Raw genomic sequence first — 23,290 nt, 5'->3', positions numbered from 1 at the left:
TTCTAGTACTCATATCTTGCCAAGAGCTTTGTTAGTTGTTAGTTTATTCCCTTGCCATTTATATTTCTTGTATAAAATCTTAAAAACCCCAAAATAACTCACAACTAATAACAAGACACTTTATTACAATTCCTAGGGAGAACGACTCGAGGTTTGAATACTTCGGTTTATAAATTTTAGGGGTTTGTTTTAGTGACAAACAACTTTTTGTATGAACGGATTAGTGATTGGTTTAGAAACTATACTTGCAACGAGAATTCATTTGTGAAATTCTAAACCGGCAAAAATCCAATCATCACATACCCAATAAAAATGCATTGTCTTGTCTTCACATTCAACTTTGACCTCTCATCCTTTGGAACATGAATAAATGATTTGCATCCAAAGACTCTCAAGTGACCATACGAGACATCTTTGGCCAACCAAACATGATCCGGAACATTATTGTCCAAAACAATTCTAGGACTCAGATTAATCACATGAGTCACTATAAGTAACACTTCACCCCAAAAGATTTTAGATAGCTTAGCTTCTGTAAGCATACACCTAACTCTTTCAATCAATGTTCTATTCATCCTTTCTGCCAAACCATTCAACTGAGGTGTTTTAGAAGGTGTCTTTTCATGCCTAATGCCTTGTTGCTTGCAATACTCATCAAATGGTCCACAATACTCACCACCATTATAAGTGTGAATACATTTAAGGTTTTTATCTGTTTGCCTCCTAACTAAAGCTTGGAATTGTTTGAACTTTTTCAAAGCTTGGTTCTTTGTTATCAAAGAATAAGTCCAAAGCTTTCTTGAATGATCATCAATAAAAGTAATAAAGTAAATAGCTCCACTAAAAGACCATACCTTCAAAGGACCACAAATATCGGAGTGCACTAATTCTAAGAAGTCAGATTTTCTTGAAGGTTAATGCTTTTTGAAGGATAATCTTCTTTGTTTGTTAGCCATGTAAGGAGAATATTTCTTCAACTCTGCATTTTTCAAACCTAAAAGAGCATCCTTTCAAGCCAAACAATCAAGTCCTTTTTCACTAATATGACTAAGTCGTTTGTGCCACAAGCTACAAACTTCATTACTTTCAATCGTATTCACACTACCTTTTGCAATCATGGCATGCATCACATATAAACTTGAAGTACCTTTTTCTCGAGCCACCACTAACTTGCCTTTAGTGAACTTCCATTGTCCAAAGCTGAAAGTGTGTACAAAGCCTTCGTTATCAAGCCTTTTAACTGAAATCAAATTCAAGCGAAAATCTGGAGCGTGTCTAACATCTTTGAATAGCAGCTTCATTCCCACATTAGTCTCAAGACAAATATCTCCTACACCAATAACCTTGGCCAAGCCATCATTACCCATCTTAAGCACTCCAAAATTACCTGGAGTATAAGAAGTGAAGAACTCCTTCTTCGGTGTAACATGTATTGAAGCGTCACTATCAATTACCCAGCTGAACTGATCATCAGAAACAAGATTGACCTTGTACTCATAATCAACAGTAAGAAGATCATCTGAAATAGAAGATACACGATCATTACCACCATCATCCTTCTTTTCTTTCTTACCTTTGTTTTCCTTTTTTCAAAGAAAGCAATATTTTTTAACGTGACTCATTTTGTGACAGTAGTGACACTCAATATTCTTGTATCTTGACTTGGATTTGCTCCTGCTTTTACCTCTACCCTTTTGACCTCTATTCTGATTTCTCCCCTGATTTCAGAGACTAATATTTCAGAGTGTGGCGAAGAATTCTGCATCTTCCTTCTCATCTTTTCATTTAAAATGCCACATTTAACAAGTTGCATGCTCACTTTACCATTCAGAGCAGAATTAGTAAGAGAGATACGAAATATCTCTCAAGAATCTGGTAGAGTATTTAGCAACCACAATCCTTAAACCTCATCTTCAAACTTGATTTCCATGCTTGACAACTGATCTAGAACCCCTTAAAATTCATTCAAGTGATTTAATACTTGTGACCCCTCCTTGTATCTTAAATTCATCAACATATTCAACAAGTACAATTTATTATTGTCAGATTTAAAACCATACAAGGATTCAATTTGATTCCATAAAGTCCTGAATGAGTCTCATTAGCAATGTGATTGTAAACATTATCATCCACTCATTGCCTAATAAAATCATTTACAAGAATCTGCAGCGACCAATTTACAGAAACAGTTTTATATATATGCAAAGCTGACTTTCTCTCTTCTCTTCTCTTTAGTATTTGGTGTTCTTCTTGTAAATGAGATCCCTCTTACTCAATCCTAACTCACCTCAACCACTTCAACTATTCATAGATTTAGATACTAACATTTAAGCTTTTTCTGCACGTAAGAAAGGAGCTCAAAAAACCCAACAGCTCTTATGTTTGTCATAGACACATGTTAATTAGTTCCCTGAACTAATCCTTAGCGTTGCTTTAAGCCTTTAGATACTAATCTTGTTGACTTTGCATTGGATATTGTTATTGCATTTTTGGTAAGTTAACCTTATTAAAGATTCTCAAATAATCATTGAAGTTATGTGGTTTTTTTGCCATTCATAATTTCTAAAATAAACAAATAAATAATGCAAAAATAAGAACGTGCTGCGTTGTTGTTTTGGGCTACTGTAGTGAGCTTATTCTATTTTAATCATTCTTGTCTGACCAAAGTAAAACATAAATAAATATCAAAGGGTATGTGCTCTCTTGTTTTTAGTTTAAGTCAAACATACATTACTAATGACTTGGGGAGGGAGAATTTGATAATGAGAACGAATGAGGGATTGAGACAAAGAGACGGGAAGGAAGAGGGAGAGGGATCTGAGAGAGGAAGAATGAAAGCTCCATGAAGACTTGCCACCACCGTGGTTCATTCATATAGAACTTTTGGTGACACACCAAGGACACGGAAGACAGCAACATCATGTGCAGTGACTTCTCCCATGAAATAGACAAAATCAAAGATAATTTTTTATGCATACCCAATAGCCAATATATGTTGTGACTATGTGAATAATAATCAAGTGTTTGTGTGTGATAATGGTAATGTTGGAGTAAATGAAAAATATGTGATACAGACAAAATAGATAATACGAAAGAAGAGATGAATTGGGTTAGTTCTTTTGCTCAAAAAAATGTTGGTACCTTTCTGTTGAAAAATTACTTCTTTTTATAGGTAAAATTTACATCAACAATGCATGTAGCGGAATAAATTTTCAATAACAGATTGGTCAAATTCTAAACACATTTGTTTGGTACTTTGAATTTATATTTATTATCTTTTAAACTAAAAAGTATTTTAACTTTTGAAGTTTTCATATTTGACCAACACTTGGTAGAATTTTTTATATTTTTAGGTTTCATCCCATCTGATGATTTTTCAATGTTAATATATAGAAGAAAACCAATAAAATGATCAGAAAGAATATTATAACACCTGGAATTATACGTCCAAATTTTAAAATATTAAGTAAGGATATTATTTTAAGATAACTTAAAAGTTACTAGACGTTTTTAAATACAAGTAACGAAGTTGAAAGTTGTGGAAAGTGGCGAAACTTAATTGAGACAATAAAACTATGGTTTTCCTAATTTTTTTATAAAAAAATTAATAATAATTTTTAAAAAAATAAATAATAATTCAGTTGAGTTAAATACTTTATTATAATTTAAAAGTATTTTTTTAAAAAGTACGTTATTTTGTTTTTTTATTTGTAGCTCTTTATTCAACAAATAATATTCTTTGCTCAAATCATTAAAGACTTAAAGAATATTATTATAAATTATTTTATTTTTTATTTATAAAATTATTTATTTATTATCTTATTAGTAACAAATTTAAAAAATAATTATATTTATAAATTTTATTTTGATATAAATATTATTATTAAATTTTTATGTTAAATATGTCTCTCCAAAATTTTCTTTCAAGTGTGGATCTCACATAATGTAAACTAAACTTGTCCAACAACTTATAACATTTCTGATTGATTAATTTGACGCACTAATTAGTTCCAGTCTGAAGCCTAACAAAGTTGCAATAAGCTCCAGCAGTTCCTTTTGCCAACAAAGAAGAGTGGGTCCCACTTTCCACAACCATGCCCTTCTCCAACACAGCAATAAGATCACATTTCTTTATGGTACACATCCTATGTGCGACGATCACGCTAGTCCTCTCCACCATAGCCCTCTCTAGTGCTTCCTGAACAACTTTCTCCGATTGAATATCAAGGGCACTAGTTGCCTCATCCAATAACAACACTCTTGGATTTTTCAATATAGCCCTTGCAATCGCTATCCTTTGCTTTTGACCCCCTGAAAGCTGTAACCCCTTCTCGCCACACCACGTGTCATAACCGTCCTTCAATCCGGTAATAAAATCATGTGCCATGGCTAATTTTGACGCCTCTATGATCTCTGACTCATCAACTTCATTATCATCATCACCGTTATTAGATCCATAAGCAATGTTCTCTCTTATGCTCCCATTGAACAACGTAGGTTCTTGGCTCACAAGTGCAATGTGCCTCCTTAATTGTTTCAAATTATAGGACTTTACATCTCTATTATCAATTGTCACGTACCCTCTTAGCGGATCATAGAACCTTGCAATTAGCCCTATAATCGTTGACTTTCCGGATCCACTTTGACCTATCAATGCCGTTGACTTTCCAGCTTCTATTTTCATTGAAAAGGATTTGAAGATAGTCACGTTTGGCCTAGTGGGGTAAGCAAAATGCACATCATGGAGTTGTATTTGTCCTGTTACATGTTCCGGGTTGTGACCATTTTCGTCGTCGGCCGCTATCTTCGTGGTCCGGTCTAAGACGGCGAAAATGGAGCACACGGCGTCAGCGCCTTTTGCGAGGTCCGAGGTCATGCTTCCGGCGTCGGCAATGACTCTTGCTGTACTCACAATAATCATGAAGCTTTGAAACAATGCCTTTGTGGTGATGTAACCGTCGGCGACGAGCTTGCCACCGTACCAATAGTTTAGAGCCCAAACACATGATGTTATGCCTTGGGAACATGCAAGGCCGATTCCGGCGTAAAATGATTGCCGGATATTCTCGCGTCTTGGTCCTTCTTGTGCATTTTCGAGCATTTTGAGGATTCGGTTTTGAGAAGAGAAGGCTGTGATAGTTCTTAGGTTTGAAACGGCTTCAGCGGCAACCTTGCTACTTTCTTCTTGCGCCTTTGCAACCTAAATGTTGCTCACGGAACAAATACTAATTAATACAATATCATAAGAGAAATTTTAGCAACCTTAATATATTTTTTTTGTCATAAATTTAAAAAGAATCAATATTACATGATTTTCATAAACTGAAAATTAAATATACAAATTTTTTTATTTATATAAATTATTTTAAGATATTTTGTTCTATATTAGAGCATAAATCGTCCTAGTATGCGATGATTTATGAATTAAAATTCTCATTTATGCACATAAACTATCCTAGTATAATGTGTTTTAGAAATACATGTAAATCTTCTTAGACGGTAATGATTTATGAACAAATTCTGGGTGATGATTTATTTTGGATAAACTTAAGAAAGTATTAAATATAAAGAATAAAGTATGCTTTTTATTTTTAAGATTTATAATTTTTTTAAAAATATTTTTAACATTTAATTTTATTCTTAATATTTTTAATTTATTCAATTTTATACTTAACATTTTCGATTTATTTTAAAATTACCTCCAAATATTTTTAAATGTGTTCCCAATATTTCAGATGAAATTAATATAATAAGGGTAATTTTGATGTACAAACTAAAAATGTTAAAAATAAAATAAAATATAATTAAATATTAAGACATTTTAAAAAAATCATAAATATTAAAGATAAAAAATATATTTTATTTTAAATATAAATAATCTTAAATTTACATTTTCGTCCAAAGAAAAACATACTTTAATTTTGATATAATATTAATTTACCTTTTTTGACATAGTCTTGATAAGGACACGTTTTGTATAGAAGCATGCAATCATAAGGGGTTGAACACATATCATAACAATAGCCAGTCTCCATGCAATGACCAAACCCAAAGTCCAAGCTGTTACTACCGCTGACGCTGTCTGCACCACTAAACCAATCCTATCTCCCACTAAAGACCTCACCTAAATAAATGCCACAATAATAACCAACGATAAATACGGATTTAACCACAAAACGAACATTAAAAGGAGAAGTTCAATTATTATAACCACAAATGCTGAAAGTAGCAACTAGTATTATAGCTAGCATGTATATATAGAGTTTCATTATTTAAACATTTTAAAATTTTCTATAATTTAAACATTTCAAATTAAATTTATACATATTTCCATTAGGTCTTTTATTTACTATATATATATATATATATATATATATATATATATATATATATATATATATATATATATATATATATGATAAAAGAGAAAATTACACTCCTTTTGTTTAATACAATTATATTATGTGTCTACTAAAAAAATTATTTTTAGTTGTAATTTATTTTATTTTTAATTGACAATAAAATAGTCGTTAATATATACAATCATCGATAAAGACTTTTCTAATAATTATAATTCACAAAAAATATATAATTATCATTATAATATGCAATAATAACAATAAATATATAATTATCATAAAAATATAAATTAAATAAAATATATACAGTGACTATTATGTTATTATTATTAAAAATTTATCAATCAAAATATTTTTATTAGTATGTATATGTAAAAATTAATTATTAAATTAATAATTAATATAATATATATATATATATTAAATAAAATATGTATTTATATATAAATATATAAAAACTGATTTGATATTTAATTTTTTATAAATAGGTATTATTTTTTTATTTAATAATGATACCATCCAAGAGGAAGTTAAAAAACAAAAAAAAAAAACAAAAAACAAAAAACGTACCACATTTGCATCGTTGGCAAGCCTAGAGCAAATAGCACCGGTAGAATTTTCAGAAAGATCAAACCAGGAAACTTCAAAGGTGAGTATCTTTTTAAACATAGTCTCTCTAATTCTTTTGGTCAAGCACTCTCCCATATATGCAAAGCTATAATGCTGCCCGATGTTCACAATCAAAGACAACACAAACAGTCCCACAAAGCAAACCGAGTACTCCTTCGTCTTCCTCTTTATCTCTTCATCATCGCTGTCGAAATACACAAACATCATCGACCCCATAATCAAAGTGTACACCGGTTGAACTGCACCGAACACCATCGCATTCAAGCAACCCATAACTGCTTGCTTCCACTCCGGAAGGTTCAGTGCCAGCAGCCTCCAGAACGATGCCGTCGCCTGAGCGTTCTTATTCTCCTCTTTCTCTTCTTCCACCTTTTCAATGTTGTCATCATCATCTATAATAGATGGATACTTCAAAAATTAGTATATATATGAAAATAATAAAAAGTCACGCATCTTCATTTAAAGTTATAATTAAAAATCATTAAATAATAATTTAATTAAATTTATTGAATTATTTACCAGTTCTTAAATATCAACTTCACATAAAACAATTACATATATAAGGTTCCATCTACCAGAAAGAATATTCTTTTCATTGAATATTTACTACAAGAGTTTTTCTTTTTATTTAAAAAATTTAATTTGAATACCTAAATTTTGTTCAGACTTATCAAGTTCATTTTTTAATATATCGCCTTTTAAAAATATTTCATGATAATATTCTGAGTTGAGCAATGCTAGGGGGACAGCAACTTTTGTGATTGTTAGCCATCAACTAATCATCAATGATGATTTGATGGTGTGAGATTGGTATGAGATTTCATCCAATGGCTTACCTTTCTCTGCTGGTTACATGCTGGCCAAAATTCAATAGAATTACTGGCCCCTAGACTTTCCCTTCTGAGTTTAACTTTGAATTTATTATGAACTAATAGTGTTTTACACACTTATATATAATTATATTTTCTAATAAGTTATAACTCAAATGGTATAATCTTTTTATACTCATCTAAGAAGTTACGGGTTCAAATTTTCCTATTTTTGATATATATATATATATATGTTCTTTTAAATGATTATACGTAATTAATGTAAAAAAGTTATTTTTACTAATATGATATTATATGATTAGATATATATGTAAATCAAAAATAAATTTATATTTTAAAATAATCATAAAATTTTATTTAATATATATTATTATATTTATAATATTTTATATATGTCATTTAAATAAATTTTGTATTTTATAAAATATTTAGGTTTTTTTTAGTTCTCATAGAAAATATCTTTTATTTTTTATTAAGTACTAAAACAATTGATTACATGATAAAATGACACTAGAAGAATAAATTACCAACAAGAATTAAAGTAGACTATTTCAAATTTTATTAGACCAAAATTTATTCAAGTCTATGTCGTCTTAGAGTATTTCAATAAAGAAAAGCATTTACATAAATAAGATTCAATTAATTTGTTTTAAAATTTAAATATTTTACTAGAGAAAAAACTTCCTTTCAAATATTGATACCTGTATGAATTAAACATAGGTGGTGAATATCAGCGGTGTCACTAGCCGACATAGAAGAAGGAACATGAATAGTAGTTGTTGGGGCAGTTACAGATTCATCTGTTTCTGAATTCTCAGTTTGTTGGAGACGAACCATGGAGGAGTAGAGTCCATCATGATTCAAGAGGAGGTCGTCGTGAGTGCCCATCTCCACCACCTTTCCGGCTCGCATGGCAACGATGACGTCGGCATTGCGAATCGTGGACAGGCGGTGGGCGACGACGATGGTGGTGCAGCCAACAGCCACTTGTTCGAGGGCTTTTTGGACAATTCGCTCTGAGTGGGAGTCTAGTGCACTGGTTGCTTCGTCCAGAAGAAGCATTCTTGGCTTCTTAATTATGGCCCTAGCAATTGCAATCCTCTGCTTTTGTCCACCTGACATTTGAGTTCCTCTCTCACCCACCTGCACGCATGTAATCAATAAGACAAAATATTGGAATTCAACCCTTTTTTCAACCAACAAATCAACTAATAGTTAAACATTAAAAAAAATATTCAAAACTAAAAGTAATAAAAAATCTGAAATTAAAAAAATATATATATATTTGAAAGTGGAATAAAGTAAAACTAATTTAAGGTATAAAATTTGATAACTGAAGTGGTGGCCAATGGTTAAAACTTAAAAGTGGGTGAATGAAATTGTAGTGTAGAGAAGAAAGAGAACAAGTGAAAAGGGATAAAAAAAGTAACTTAAAAATGTGATTTTTTATTTTATTGAACTTTTTTTTGCTATCCCCCCATTTGTTGTTTTCTAGAATTGTGGTTGTAATATTGATTTTCTGGCATAGTTGAATTAATAAATAAGAATTTTATATACATTATTTTTATGTATAATTTTTGTTTTTTATTTTTAATACTAATATAATTAATAAATTTTTAAAAAAATATATAAAAATATAAATAAAATAGTATAGATATTTTTTATTATTAAATAATAATAATAACAATAATTGAATTGTTGTAATGGTTGATTTTCTAAAAGAAGTGAGCATTTGTCACACTACCTGGGTTTGATAACCCTGAGGCAGCATGGAAATAAAATTATGAGCATTGGAAGCTTTTGCAGCCTCAATGACCTCAGCCTCTGTTGCATCCTCCTTCCCAAACAGGATGTTCTCTTTGATGCTGGTGGCAAATAATACGGGCTCTTGACTCACTAACCCCATCTGTGATCTGAACAAGTAACAAATTCAGAATTTTTTTTTCTTACATTGATCAAATTTTGTCAATAACAATACAGCCAAATAATAAAGTTTAAAAATCGTGACTCTTCCATTCTTGTTTTGTAGTAGTTCGGCAAACAAATTGAGCAAATTTTGTTAAAAATAGTAAGAAAAAATTTATTTATTTTTATATTTGCCTTACATATATATATATATATATATGGTGTCGACTCTGATGGCTTGGGAAAAGCTATGACTATGGTGGCTAAGAGTGATAAACCTGTAATAACATGACACGTGGTGGTTTGACTCTCCCAAGAAAGTTTGGAAAAATAGTAACTTTCATAATCAGGTCAGTAATTATTAGATGTTAGTAATCGGTTTTTTCTTGTCTTTTTGGTTTTTGGCTTTGAACTAACAAGTTGGTCCTTACCGAAATAGATCGGGTTTCAACCGGAACTGAGAAAGCTTACCCAATCCCAACCCAATTTCTCTACTGAACCACCATGGATCTGCTCCACCTTCTTTGCCGGACTTTCCTCTACACTTGCTACAAGAATATATCTGGCCATTTTCATCCCACCACGGCTGATGCACCTGGATCCGACCTAGTCCGTCTCAGCAGAAGGTGCTGCTGCACGTATCTATGCTACTTGTCGCCGCCGCTTGATCCCTGGTTCGCATTCGAGTTTTCTGGCTTTGTTGGTGTTTTTGACCGTCGCTGCGCTGACAAGGTGCTCAAGCCTCCTCGCTGCCACCCTCGAGCTTTATTTGCAGCGCTTGGTATTCTCTTCAAATGAAAAGTTTTGCTGTCTCCATCATTCATATGCTTCACGTGCTTGATATCCTTGAAAAATGGAGATGCTGCTGCTAAAGTGATTAAGCCCACAAGATTCGATACCGAAACCACGTAGCCTTCTTCCACTACACGCTGATTTTCTCTAGCAATGTCAACCGCACATCTCGTCCATTTCCGGTGGTTGCTTGCCACGCCCTCAATCGCCGACAAGCCATTTTACTAAATGACATTTATATCCCTTGGCACATCACTTATTTACACTATTAGCCATGCGGTAACGAACCAAAATTTACCGTAGTTAGCAAATTAATACAAGGCTTAAAGACAATATACCACACTCCAGTCTCCAACTGTCAGTTCCTCATTTGTTGGTCAACCTATAGCCACCACTAGCCACCGAAATCATAACCACCAGAGACACCACCTATATATATATATCATATGCGTCTTTTACGTTAAGTTTATTGGATATTGTACTTAACACAAAAAATAATAGTATTTATATATTAAGACTTGTTTAATAAGGTTATAAGTAATTTTTTTAACTTTTAATTTATAAAAATGTATAGTATTAATGTTTAGTGTAATTTTTAAAATTAAATTATAATTTTTTAAGAAGTTATTTAAGTGTTTATGGAAAAGTTAAAAAAATAACTTATCTCTAATAAATATTTTTAGACTTAAAAAATTAAATATAAAATAATTTATTTATAATCTACTTTTAATATAAATATTTATTATTTAAGCTATTTTTTAAAAAAATTAATTAAATTGTTTATCCAAATTAGATCTAAATACTTTTGGCATTCATATAAAAATATATTTGTTATAAATTAATTACGTATTTAAATTATTTTTTAAAAATAAAAAATCTGTATATAATTATATATTAAAAAAATATTAATATTAAAATAATATTTATTGTAAAAGACATACATGTAATATAATTATTAAAATTAAAAAATTATTTAGTTAACAAAGAAGAAAATGCATACAAAATTTATATACTTTCTGTGCAAAAAATATAGAAAATTAATTTTTAAATAGTTAATATGGATCTATTTTTATTGTAATATTATTTTTTAATTATTTTTTGAAGAGTATAGGTTTAAAGTTAAATTTAAAATTTAAAAATTAGTATTTATATTAGATGGTAGCTTAAAAAAAAATTGACTATCTAAATAAAATTCATCTCTATCTCTCAAAGCTTTTCTCGATATTGTTCAGAAAATATCCAAACACAGGCATAACTAACGATTCTATATTCCTATCCTCTCACCAAATGAAACCTGTCCTTACCTGAACCACTTGAGCTGCAACTTATCAATGGCAACACCATCAAACCTTATTTCGCCACCAAGAGGGTCGTAAAACCGCTGCAAAAGCGCAATGATGGTGGATTTTCCAGAACCGCTCTCTCCCACCAATGCCACCGTCTTCCCTGCCGGAATCTTGAGCCACAAACCCTTCAAAATAACGGTCTCTGGTCTCGTCGGGTACGCGAACTCTACGTTTCGGAATTCTACTTCCCCTCGAACGCTTCCCAGGATTTCGCCGTCACTGTCGTCGGAATCGATCATCGGAACTCTCTCATTGACTTCCCTTATGCGTTCCGCTGCTGAACTTGCTTCGCTCAGGTATTTCATGTTGGTTAAACCAGCACCTAGTGCCCTGTGTTCATGCAAATTATATGAATACATAAAATTATGTAATTTCTATATTAGAAATTACACTAATGTTATACTTGTTAGCATATTAATTAATCTATTTTTTATAAGATAAAAGCTCAATATACATTATTTGTCTTGATATAAAATTGATATTTGAAAATAATTAAATAATTTAATAAATTTGATTAAATTATTTTTTCATAATTTTTTATTATTAATTTTAAATAAAAATAACTGTAAAATTTTTTATAATAATAATAATAATAATAATAATAATAATAATAATAATAATAAATTAGATATGAACTTATGCATGCATAAGATAATAAATATATTATATTAGAATTACGAGATTATGGGTTTAGATCTAACAATTTTATTTTTTGTATATAAATTATTTATGATAAATGATATTTAGAAAAGAAGTTATACATTCAAATCTTTTTCAGTCTCCATTATATGTTGTATGAATTTTATATTTTAAAACTAAATATGTATAATTATTAGTACAATTATGGCTCTCTTCTAAATTTACTACTAATAAATTATATAAACTATTTAAAAATGATAAAGAACCTTTTCATAATTGAGTCATAATTTACAATGTTTTTGAAAACTAATAGAATAATTAAATACATATATAATTATATATATGCGATAATATTTAATCAATATAAATGGGGAAAAAATAAAAGGCTATATATTTAGATATTATAAATAAATTTATAAATATTTTGAAATTTATAATAGTGTAGACAAATTCTTTTCTCCAACGATTAGAAACCATTGCTAAAACTGAAAAAATAAACATTGCATATTTTGTTGTAGTGGGTTTTCGTGATTTCAGGTTCTGAACAAAAAAAAAAAATTGAAACAGAAGGAATTTCAAGCCTTATTATTAACAAAAATCACTTTAATTTATTAGCACAAATAATATGAAAATAAAAAATCTTGATGAGGTGAAGAAATTGGATATATAATATTAATTAATATATAAAATAAACGAGATAAAAGGGTAGAGAGATATGATAATTACAATCCACCAACAGTGATAGCTGCTCCAGCTGAAAAAACTGTGCCTCCTTTAGCACCATGGTCCATGACCAATCTGCTACCATAATAACACAAAAAAGACCATATACCAAAAACAATACCATTATTGCTTCCAATGGCTAAACCTTTAGCCAACCCTTGTTTGATTCCCAAACTCAGTGACCCTTGAAGAGCATTAGAGAATGCATTTATGGTCTTATTTTCTCCCACATATGAATACACTGTTCTTATTGAACATATTGCTTGTTCAGCTATTGCACCTGCTTTATTATACTCTTCTCTCATTTTCTTTGCTAATCCCATTAATGTCTTGCCATAAATGAAGCCAGGGATTACAAGAAGAACTGTGAATGGGATCCCTACTATGGCCAATCTCCATAGCATTGCAAAACCAGCTATGTAGCTCCCAATGAACAATGAAAAGTTCATCAACAAATTTGGTACCTAATTTTTTTAGGGGAAAAAAAAAGAAAAAGACAAAAGAGACGAGTTATTCATGTCAAAATATGTGTTTTTATTTTTCGAAATTCGTCCGTCTATTTTTTTATTTGGGTTTAGTTTACATATATTCTAAAAACACAAATTAAAATTATTAATTATTTTTTAAAAAAAAATATACAAAATTTAGTTTTTTATAATTATTAAGATAATAACTTTAAAAAATTTTACTAATAATAATCTTAACATATGTCCTAAAACATATGATAGCTAAACTTTTTTTTTAAGGTAAACAAAAATCAAGTGTTAATTAGCCACTTTCAAAATAAAAAAATACTTCTCTTTATTTATAAATTAATTTTTAGAGGTATTATAATAAAAAAGACTTTATCATAAATTTTTCACTCTCCTGTTTTTATAGTTTCTGTTTCTTTAAAGAATTTATCTATTTTGTGTTTTAAAGACACATGTTAAAATTATTATTAAAAATATAAAAATTTAAATTTTTAATGTATTTATTCAAAAAAAATTAAATTTTTTTATTAATAATAAACTTATCATGTGTGCTATATATATGTTAGGTAAATCCTTAAATAAAGATATATGCAATGAAGCTAATAAATAATAAATAAATATACCAATACATGCATTTTAAAGAAGACAAAAATAAGCATGTTGTATAAGTATATCTACCATCATATTATTATCATTTTCCAATTTTTACCGTATGAGTTAGCTAGGGTACGGTAATGAGTATTAAAAATAGGAATTATTATTAGGATGATATTATTTCCTTAAAAGAAAAATAGAGATAGTATGTATGGGATGTATTTTAAAGGAGTCACTCAAATAAAAATGTTTAAAATATTTTTTTAAAGATATTTTTTAGTAATTAAAATATAATACATATAATCGATTAAATTATATTATTTTTGTCAAAATTAGGTCAAACAAATTAATTTGACCAAAAAATAGTGAATCAAATTTTGAACCAATATAAATTAATATTATTTTTTATAGAAAATTATTATAATACTCTTATTACAGAAAATGACTAAAATATTTCTATTATATATATTTTGAAAACTCTAAATTCTAACTCTACGACGACAGAGAAGCAAAGGGCTAGAATTTAGGATTCTTAAAATTAATATGTATAATAGGATTATTTTAGTCATTTTCTATAATAAGGGTATTGTAGTAATTTTTTTATAAAAAAATAATATTAATTTAGACCAGTTTAAGATTTGATTTACCATTTTTTCAGTCAAATTAATTTGTCTGGCCTAATTTTAACAAAAATAACACGATTTAATCGATTATATATATTAAATTTTAACTACTAAAAAATATATTTAAAAAAAGACGTTTTAGACGTCTTTATTTAAGTGGTTCTGTATTTTGAATATGTTATAAACTAAGTAAGTTTAATTATGTATATATTTTATGATTAAAGTCAATTACTAAAAATACTGAAAACACCTTAATTCTAATTCCTGAACTACCTAAAATGCTTTTGTATGAATTAATTTTTGGTGGCATAGTAGTGTTAAAAGTTAAAACCTTCTCACTAATAACATCCTGAATGAGGAGGCTATCATTGGAAACGCCAGTGATAATGTCTGAGGTACTTGTCACATTCAAATCAAAATATGCAACTTCTTGTCTCATCACTGCTTTCAGGTACTTTGCTCTCATTCTTGCTGCTTGTCTCTCACTTGTTCTTGTCCAACAATAACCCTCTGACCAAAACAACAATGTTTCAAAGATTATTAATTATCATAACTAAGAGAGAGAGAGATTTTATATATAATTAATTAATTAATAAAAAAATACAATTCTTATAAGATAATGCTAAAAAAACTCAATTCAAATAATTTAAATTTGTCTTATTTAATTTTTATTTATTACAAAATACATTAAATAAAATTACAAATAATAAATTTTGGCAATTTTTTATTAATATTTTTTAATTATCAAACATTTCTGTTTCTTATAAATACTAAACTCACCGAGGAAGCAAACAAGGAATGTTCCAGCAGCCAAATATAACCAAGCCACTGCATTCTGCATCATCAATATACAATAACAAATTAATCCCCAAACTTAATTAATTAAGAAGAAATATCTACTAATTTTTCATGCATGGACGTTCTCTCCAGGTATAAGCTCTAGTTATAGACACATTACATAACATAAAAAAATTGTGTTAAAAAAGTTTAATTTATTTGCTATATTCTCATTGATTTTATGTTAACATATCAAATATATAATTTTTTTTTAATTTAAAGTATAATTGGTATATGCTTTCTTTTAGTTTATCTTCTCCTAAATTTTTTTACGGGTAATAAGCGAAAATATTTTAATCATAAAGTTATTTATCCAAATAATTTAAATTAATAAAATAAAACACATGAATAATAATTATATCTATAACATAAATATTATCAAATGTTAGCGCATGGAATGAGTTTGACATGCTGTAAATATTGCAATTCAACAAAGTATTTGTATATTTCCAAAATATCAATATACACTATCTATAAATAAATTGGATTTTGGATGCAATAACTTTTTAAAAAAAATCAACGTTATATATCAAAATAATATTGAGATTTTCAATGCAATAATTTAAATGGTTTATGATAGTAGAAAAACCTTGTTGATGCAATGGACAAAAGTGGTTGATGAGATGGTAGAAGAAGTCCCAATATTGTTCATAATGAGGCTACTGAGATAGAGCACAAGAGGAGTGGTGGAACCTTCACCAATGGACCCTAACACACCAAAACCCATTAGAAGCCAGTCTTGGGTATCCGCATGCATGAAAATAGACCACACAGATCCATTACTACTCTTCTTCTTTCTCTCAATTCCCATTGTTACACTACCTTTTTTCTCAAAAATAAAAAACAACAATAATATGATTGTGATGTGAAATTAGGTTTTATTTTCTTGGCCTAATTAGATGATCATAGTGCATTTGTTTCTATGAATTTATATAGGACTTGTATTGTATGGTGTATGGAGGGGACAGAACTTATTGCAACATTGAAAAATATCTATAGCATCATGTGAAGAAAACGAGGATGATGGAGAAGGCCAGGAGCACTATCATGAATATATTTATTTATATAATACCACTTATGAATATGTATGTTATATATATTTGGAGGAAAACGTATTTACAACATATTTGAAAAAGCTAAGTGACACTATTTATTAACCATTTTATATTTTACAACTTTGCTAGGTGATCAACACTCAACCAGCTAATTTGTCAGTAATCCTGATTTTTTAAATTATCATTAATTAATAATTATTTATTTTTTAAAAAAATATAAAATTATTCTATATTTAAATTTAGTTGATTAAAAGTTATTTATTTATATTTTTTTATATTTTATGAATATTAAAAAGTTTAATTATTCTATTTCTTCTTATAATTTTATCAAAATTTTAATTAAATTATTTTTTTCAATTGGGTTATATGTCAAAATGTTTGTTCGTTTGTCATGTTAGTAAACAAATTTACTATTTGCTAATCACTTTGTTAAAAAGTTAGTAGAATAATATAGAAAGATATTAAAAAATTATTAAAATTTATTATTTTTGGTCATTATTTTTAGTTATTAATTCAATTTTTTTAGTTCAATAATTCAATTAACATATTTTAACTTATATGTTTAAATATTAATGACTAATTGATGACAAAAAATAATAAATTTTGATGGTCATATATATATATATATATATATATATATATATATATATATATATATATATATATATATATATATATAGTGGTTGAATTCTATTGTCTATATTTTTTATTTATAAATCTTACTATTTAAGTTATTCATGTGGTTGAATTCTATTGTCTATATTTTTTATTTATAAATCTTACTATTTAAGTTATTCATGTTTGATATTGGTTGTTTTTATTTTAATAAAAAACTCAACATAATAAGATGGAACAACAAAGCAAATAGAACAAGACAAGAAAACTACGAGTAAATCCTGGACATTTCTGACAGTGCTATCAACAACCGAAAAAAAAGTCCAAAATCACTCCACTCTTGTAGCTATTAAAGTCCTAATTGACTTGATAATTATTCCCGCAATACTTACTTCTTGATTTTTTAAGATTTTATCATTTTTTTCGACCAAGAACTCCAAAAAATAACAAAAAAAATCAAACAATCACCTATTACGTTCTTCTTTTTGGACAAGTGCACTTATTCAACTCTTAAAAAGTTGTTTAATAGTTCTTAGAATAGACCATAATTTATTATAGGCCAACAACCAAACACACCACAAATTCCCTAATTCCACCCTCCAGTTGTATCCTAAATTTAATATCATCAAACTTCTCCTTATGTCATCTACTCAAAGGTACCGTCAAATCCGCTAATATTCCAGTAAAATGAATCTCTCCTAAATCCTGCCATTCCTCCTTTGCCATTCTAAAAAAATCCTAAAGTGTGAACAAATTCAATTCTTTTCATACAGTACATTTTTTCTCTCTTGTACACAATCCTCTTTCCTCTTACTAGCAGTTACCCAACTTGAACATCATATCATCCTATATAAATAATACACCTCTAAAAACACTCTCTCACTACACTATTTTTCCAAACTTGCATTAAATCAAATTTAGTAATTACCTCTTTTTTTTATCTCTATCAATCCTAATATGTTTACAACATCTTCCCGCATGAATTATTTATTATTACCTTAGGAGTCAAAAATTGTTTATGATGATCTCATTTGATTTTTATGAGAGAATGACACTTCTTTCTTTTATTTTTAGATAAATGTCTAAATAACACTATTTTTTATTTATAAAATATATATTTTAATTATTTATAAATTTAAAATAATATACACTTTAATTTATATAATGAAAATATCATTTAATAATCAATTATATGGTAATAGAGTAATAATTATATGATTGACATGAATCTCAAACAAATAACAAAAAAATTATCATGAGTGTGTAGATAAAGTGGACGGTTGCACTCTTCATTGAGTTTTAGCGTAGACTTGTCTTACAATTGCTGCATCGTTGGCGATGGCTGGTTTTTATAGCTTATTATTCAGGTTGTTCAAATTTTTTATTATTTATCTAACAAAGCAGTTGTATTAATTGTATTTTATATGTTGTCGGTCTCATTTACTTACGTTGATATTTGTGGTATTTGTGTTGTGTTTTCTTGATATTTTAGTTTTAATAGTATTTTCTATTTTGTGTTGTGTCTTTTGTGATGTGTGTGGTCTTATACTTGAGTCTCTTTAATTCATTTTTTATTTGATCTTTGTGAGGGTTTAAACTATTGAAAAGAAAAAAATAGCAAAATAAAAATGAAACAAATAACATTGTCGGTCTTTGACTATTTATCTTAAGAACAAAGCATCCCTCCATAATTTAAAATTCTTTATCGGTCATCAATCATTCAAGTAACTAGCTTTTATATCGAAATACTTTCGTCATATTTTAAAATTTTTAAAAATATTATTGTTGTATCTATCTTTTCGTTATATTTTTGTTAATGGCTAAACTTTTTTGTGACATTTTTATTAGTTCACTGTTATGATAATAATAAAAATTTACAATGAAGTGATTGATCGAAGCATGAAAATGAAGGTTGGTTGGGCAAAGATGCGGTGCCTCTGGTCTTCTGGAGACGCATATATCCCAAATGTGGAGAGTGCTATCATTGTTCTTGATAACACAATTTGCAACTCAGTCGCCTCACTTCACTTCTTTATTTATTTATTTGTTATTATTGAGCATTAATTCAGAGTCTTGGAATTGTCAACATTCAAAGAAAAAAAATGATAAAATATGTTCTTTTAGAAATTGTTTTATCTATATTGGAATACAATGTTTAAATGTTTCATTTGTTTTTTTTTTTTTTATCAGAAAAGGAGAAGTTATGCTTATGCCAATTGCCATGATAATTGATCGATGAGGACAATTTTGTAAACATGTCTAAGTTAATCTGACTTTTTATGCTTTTTTAGTTTTTTAAGTTAACTAACAGACTATTATTGCCCATGGATATGTATGTATGGAAAGACTACCTACATAATATATATGAATATAAATTGTATATTAAGGAAAAAACTAGGACTAAAATAAGTTGAAAATTCAACTCTATTATTATCAAGTTAAAATCTTCTCTATTTTTTTCCAAGGGCATTTCACTGTTTATCATTAGGGAAGAAAATTTTTTTATCTATGTTTTAAAGGTTACTTGAAATTCAAAAGAATTAAATCTAAACATGAGGTCCAGATTTTTTCTGATGAGAGTTTTAACGTCTTTCTTAGTGAGGTAAAACTGTCTAACGTCTTTGAAGTGACCTACAAAAAATTTCGATGCTTAAGTTAACAAAGATTTTAGACATATTTTTATGAATTAGAATTCAAAAATACATGTGTGTGATGGAGTATTTACATAGCTTGTCAAAGGTAATTTAAATAAGATGTCACCATGGTTTCGAAAATCGGACGGACTGACTGATAAGACTGATTCAACTGAGAATTAGAAACAATTATAGTTCGGTTCAACAAATAAAACCATAAAATCAAAAATTGCTAAAAAACCGTTGAAGTTGGTTGAATCGAATCGAAACCCGGCCAATTTTTCAAAAATGACGTCGTTTAGTTGATTTAAAAAAAAAAGAAAACTTTGAAGCGTAGTTGGTCTTCACTCTTCTCTTCTCATCATTCTCAATTTCTCAAAATAAAGAACATTTCCCTCAAAAGAAAACCTAGCCTCCTCTACTGCCACCATCGTCGACATTTTCTCGCTGCTGTCATCTGTCGCACTCAAGATCTTCATCTATTCGTCGTAATCCAGCCCCTCTCCTCATTCTCCAGTTGCCAACTTCTTTGTCATGCTCGTCGAGTAGTCGTGCTCCAACCCCTAATTTGGCTCAGTCGTGCTTTGCCCACCGTCCATCATCGTTCTCTGTCAACTCATCTGTCGTGCTTGTCCCCTGAAGCCTTGAACCCTTCACCGTTCATCTCATCGTTCTTGAAGCCATGAACCCCTCTCTATATTCTCCAATTGCTAGCATTCGCGTCCACAGGCCCTGTTCTGTCGCTTTTCGCCCGTCGTCCATCGTCTTGGTTGTTGCCAGGTCGCCGTCGCCCGTCGCATTCAACTGCGCTTTTTCAAATTCTACTCACCGCCTCACTCAGTGAAGGTAATGGTTGCTCTGCTCAGTGCTCAGACTCGTTCTTTGTAATCTGTTGTATTTTCTGAGATTTGTTGTTGCTGCTATAGAATTCAATGGTGCACTTTATGCTACTGGTGGATAGAGTGGAGTTGATTATTTGAATTAAGATTTTGATTTATTTCTACTTCTTTCATCATATTAATAATAGATATTATATTTTTCTTCTGTATTAGTTATGAGTTCAACTTTTTTATTACCTTTAATTTTAATTTTGTTGATCTATTAAAGACTAGTTTTATTTTCTTTCCTAGTAATAATCTATATGATTGATTTCGCACTGTTATAAACTTATCCATTTACCTTGTAGAGGTATGCTCTCGATGACTGCTTTTGATGTTATTGTTGTTAAAGAGTCTATATGTGTAATTGGAGGAGTCAAGATTGGAGAGAATATTGTAAAAAATGTACATTTGTTTACTAACATTAATATTAATTGTAATTCATTGGCACTTGTTCTATATTGTGCTAATTGAATGTGTTTGTGTATAATCATTGGCACTTGTTATGTACTTATCTATTCATTTAGTGTATTTGTTTATATTTTATTATTATTTTATTTATAAAATGGTTATTCCGGTTAGATCATGGTTAAAATGGTTGAACCAGTAAATTAGTAGTTAGAGCAATTCGATGATTGGTTTGGTTTTTAGAATTTTGATGTCCACTGAACTTTCTTGATCTACCAATGCCCTGTGAAGATTAGCATTGGCTAGAATCATTGTTATCGCCATTAGATCATCATGACCAGGGATTATTTCTCAGACATCTTCTTTGGAGAAGGTTATTGTAGGTAGGTCGAAAACCTCTTCATTTTTCCCGACCTGATAGACCTCCTTCAAATGCCTTTTGCGAGAGGACTTAGTTATTCCTCTTCCTGCAAATCCTCCAGCAATCATGTGAATGTGTTTCTCAAGTGTTTTTGGTGGTTGTTCTCGCTTTTCTTCCTCGTATCTTTTCTTTTGTTGGTTTTGTCCGACCTTCCAACAAGGTATTTATCCAATCACACTTCTCTGTCTATTTTTTCTATCACATTCTTCAAATCATAACAATCATTGGTGGAGTGGCCATAGATTTTGTGGTACTCATAATATTCGGACCGGTTTTTGCCTTTTTTGTCCCGAATTTGCATTGGAGGTGGTATCTTTTCAGTATGATATATTTCCTTGTAGACATCAACCAGGAAAACTTATAGTAGAGCGTAGGAATGGTACTTTTGAGATCTTTCCAAATTACATTCTTCCTTTTTCTTTTGCTCCTTTTCCTTATCTCGGAACTGATACTGATTGCTTTGTCCTAGTGCTAACTTTCTTAGTTGAGTGGTCTCTTCTATATTAATATACTTCTTAGCTCGTTCTTAAACCTCATATAAAGAAATCAGGTGCCTTTTGAATATAGCCTGCGAGAAGAGACCTTTAGTAAGATCATTGACAAGCCCCATGATAGATGCTTCAATAGGCAAATTTTGAATTTCTAAATATACTTTGTTAAACTTCTTAATTTAAGCTTCAAAGACTTTCTGATATCCTGTTTGACACCAAAAATACTCGAAATATGCTTGACTTTGTCTTTTTAAATAATAGAGAATCGTATGAAAAAATCTTTGACCAAGTCGTCGAAACAGGTGACCGATCTTGGTAGGAGCCTTTCAAACCCCTTTATTGTTGCCTTAGTTAATGCAATTGAGATTTGCATCGTGTCGCATCTAACGCGTCGGACAAGTACATGCAACTTTTAAAATTATTTAAGTTGTGTCAAAGACCAGTCATGCATGCCATCATAGAAATTCATATTTAAACTTTTAAAGTTTTTACGAATTTTAATTCATATAATTTTTTGTTGAGAATGGATCTTCACTACCTAAAGGATCGGAGTTGTAGCTCTCCCACCCATAATGGAAGGTGATTATTTCCTTTATTTAGGAATTATTAAAATTTCATATTTTAAAATAGTGGATGAATTTGTAGATACAATTAAGATTATGCATACAAGTAACAGGTCGAGCAAATTGCCAAAATGGATCTAAATTCTCAAATCTTTGTCAATTAGATATTGTTCATTTTAGGCATTGCTTTGAACCGTGGGTTAGTGTATAAGCAGCCTCCTTAATTCAATTTTCGTACAAGTTTCAAGTGAGTCAAACATGGGACACTAGATTCAAGGGAGATATGTAGAAATCTTAATCATTAAGATGTAGGCTTAATTATCTATATTTAATAGATATTTACTTCGCATGAATAATAGATTGAACTAACTAAGATAAACATATAGCAATGCAATTTGTGCGTTAAATAAAGTAGAGACTAGTATATACCAAAATATAATCATATAAATTTCAATAAAAATAATACTTCCAGTTA

The 23,290-nt window shown here is 29.3% G+C and overlaps 1 protein-coding gene across 1 annotated transcript; it reads right to left on the bottom strand.

Annotated features, from left to right (window-relative positions):
- Window positions 1–3,868: 3,868 nt before the first annotated feature.
- LOC112797141 (ABC transporter B family member 15) lies at window positions 3,869–16,651 on the bottom strand. The gene is made up of 10 exons (XM_025839924.3): window positions 16,341–16,651; window positions 15,695–15,749; window positions 15,246–15,424; window positions 13,228–13,688; window positions 11,821–12,192; window positions 9,564–9,732; window positions 8,521–8,962; window positions 6,930–7,381; window positions 5,942–6,124; window positions 3,869–5,200 (listed from the first exon to the last, which is right to left on the bottom strand). The coding sequence occupies exons 1-10, from the start codon at window positions 16,560–16,562 to the stop codon at window positions 4,001–4,003; spliced, it is 3,735 nt and encodes a 1,244-aa protein (XP_025695709.1). The 5' UTR covers window positions 16,563–16,651; the 3' UTR covers window positions 3,869–4,000.
- Between the last annotated feature and the right edge of the window lie 6,639 nt (window positions 16,652–23,290).

Source organism: Arachis hypogaea, chromosome 4 (assembly GCF_003086295.3).
Source record: "Arachis hypogaea cultivar Tifrunner chromosome 4, arahy.Tifrunner.gnm2.J5K5, whole genome shotgun sequence".
NCBI classification, from domain to species: Eukaryota; Viridiplantae; Streptophyta; class Magnoliopsida; order Fabales; family Fabaceae; genus Arachis; species Arachis hypogaea.
Note: the sequence above shows the minus strand (reverse complement) of the source record. Positions and strands in the feature narration are given on the sequence as shown.

What these genes read in the sequence shown, in the direction of transcription:
- LOC112797141 (XM_025839924.3), bottom strand. Translation starts at nt 16,562, where the DNA reads ATGGGAATTGAGAGAAAGAAGAAGAGTAGTAATGGATCTGTGTGGTCT. An exon ending in AGGATGTTATTAGTGAGAAG is followed by an intron (nt 13,689 to 15,245) that starts GTTTTAACTTTT and finishes TAAAAAAATTAG; the next exon opens with GTACCAAATTTGTTGATGAA. An exon ending in CCTATGTTTAATTCATACAG is followed by an intron (nt 7,382 to 8,520) that starts GTATCAATATTT and finishes CATCTATTATAG; the next exon opens with ATGATGATGACAACATTGAA.